This window comes from Arachis stenosperma, chromosome 10 (genome assembly GCF_014773155.1).
Source record: "Arachis stenosperma cultivar V10309 chromosome 10, arast.V10309.gnm1.PFL2, whole genome shotgun sequence".
In the NCBI taxonomy this organism is placed as follows: domain Eukaryota; kingdom Viridiplantae; phylum Streptophyta; class Magnoliopsida; order Fabales; family Fabaceae; genus Arachis; species Arachis stenosperma.
Genome location: NC_080386.1, coordinates 74,064,306 through 74,065,729, shown reverse-complemented (window position 1 = coordinate 74,065,729; position 1,424 = coordinate 74,064,306). Strand labels below are relative to the sequence as shown.

The window sequence follows — 1,424 nt, the reverse complement described above, 5'->3', positions numbered from 1 at the left end:
AGAGACTAAAGAGTTATTAGGAACTGGCATGCCAGCATAATTTCTCAATGATTTTCCATTACTCTGCAATAGTTTCTCAATCTCCAACAAACAAAATGTTTGCAACTCGTCCTGACTCATCGTTAGATCTACATTTAACGATAATTAATAAACATTAGCACCATAACATCATTTCTGTACTGTGTGCGTGCGTGTGTGTCTTCCTGTCATATAATAAATTCATCATGAAAAAAAATTTTACCGGAATATTGCAGCTCATGTCTTCTGCGATAAAGAATATCATCAGACAAATAAGCCCAAGTTTATTCCCAAATTGACAGAGGTCTTCCCATGGAACCAGATAGCAACAACATCACAAAAAGTCTCCTTAGCTGTGTAGCTGACACTAACTCGGCGACTTCCTTAATAGCAGAAACATACTCCTTATCATCTATCAAGAATCCCATGGTGGAACATGCCTCTTGAAATGTATCATAAGTAACACCATTCATGGTTCTTATACTTCGAAAATTGGTACAATCTCTCTGCACATTCAAAAGCATCCGCATGTAGAAAAGTTCACCAGATGAGGGATGAGCGAAACTCAATCTTCCAATTGAGAATCCCCTCTGTCTTGGCTTCTACTCCCTGCTATTCGAACAATACACAAATTTTCTTGGATATTCAACATATGTTAAAGACTGCCCCTCCGGGAACCGCCTATTGGCCATCATCTAACCAATAAACATCGTCAGAAAATCTTTGTTGCGCAAATAAACATGAGTAGTGATATCAGCATCATCGAATACAACATGTTGCTGGTTTGGCAAGTGAAAAGTCAACCTCTGTATCGATGGCCATCTATGATGAATATCATAAGCAAAAATTCTCCACATGGATTCAGACGGTGACAAATAACGACAATCGTAATACTGTTTGATCTCATCAACCACCTGAGAAGATTCACCAACATCATATGTTTCTCCAATAGTTGTAGTCACCCGATATGAACCCTTATTGACATACTTAAAAAGATACTTAATGACGTTTGACTTGTTACAGAACTCAAGATTTATGTGAGCTTGATATTTCATTAACAGTAGTGGATTATAGGGCATAACAAATCTGTTGTCAATATCAACATCGTTGATCTTCACTGTCACACCCATATTACGATGTCTATATATTGGATATCCATCTTCATCAAAGCTCGTTTGGTCAATGAATCTTTTCGGATAAAATTTTGAGCACTTACCATCTTTCATGCAAGGAGAACTCGGTCTAAGTCGACCGCAGGGACCATGGATCATGTACTTGGTGACGACATTATAAAGAGATAAAAATTTCTGGGGATTGGGTAGCTCGGCACATATGAATTCATCAACAATTTCAACACTTTGTAAGTTGTTTTCCCCGTTAAGCCAAAGTAACATGTGTGCATTCGG

The 1,424-nt window shown here is 37.9% G+C and overlaps 1 protein-coding gene across 1 annotated transcript; it reads right to left on the bottom strand.

Annotated features, from left to right (window-relative positions):
* Positions 1 to 713: 713 nt before the first annotated feature.
* On the bottom strand, positions 714 to 1,148 carry LOC130957235 (uncharacterized). The gene has a single exon (XM_057884106.1). It carries the CDS (start codon positions 1,146 to 1,148, stop codon positions 714 to 716), a length of 435 nt encoding a protein of 144 aa, XP_057740089.1.
* Positions 1,149 to 1,424: the final 276 nt, after the last annotated feature.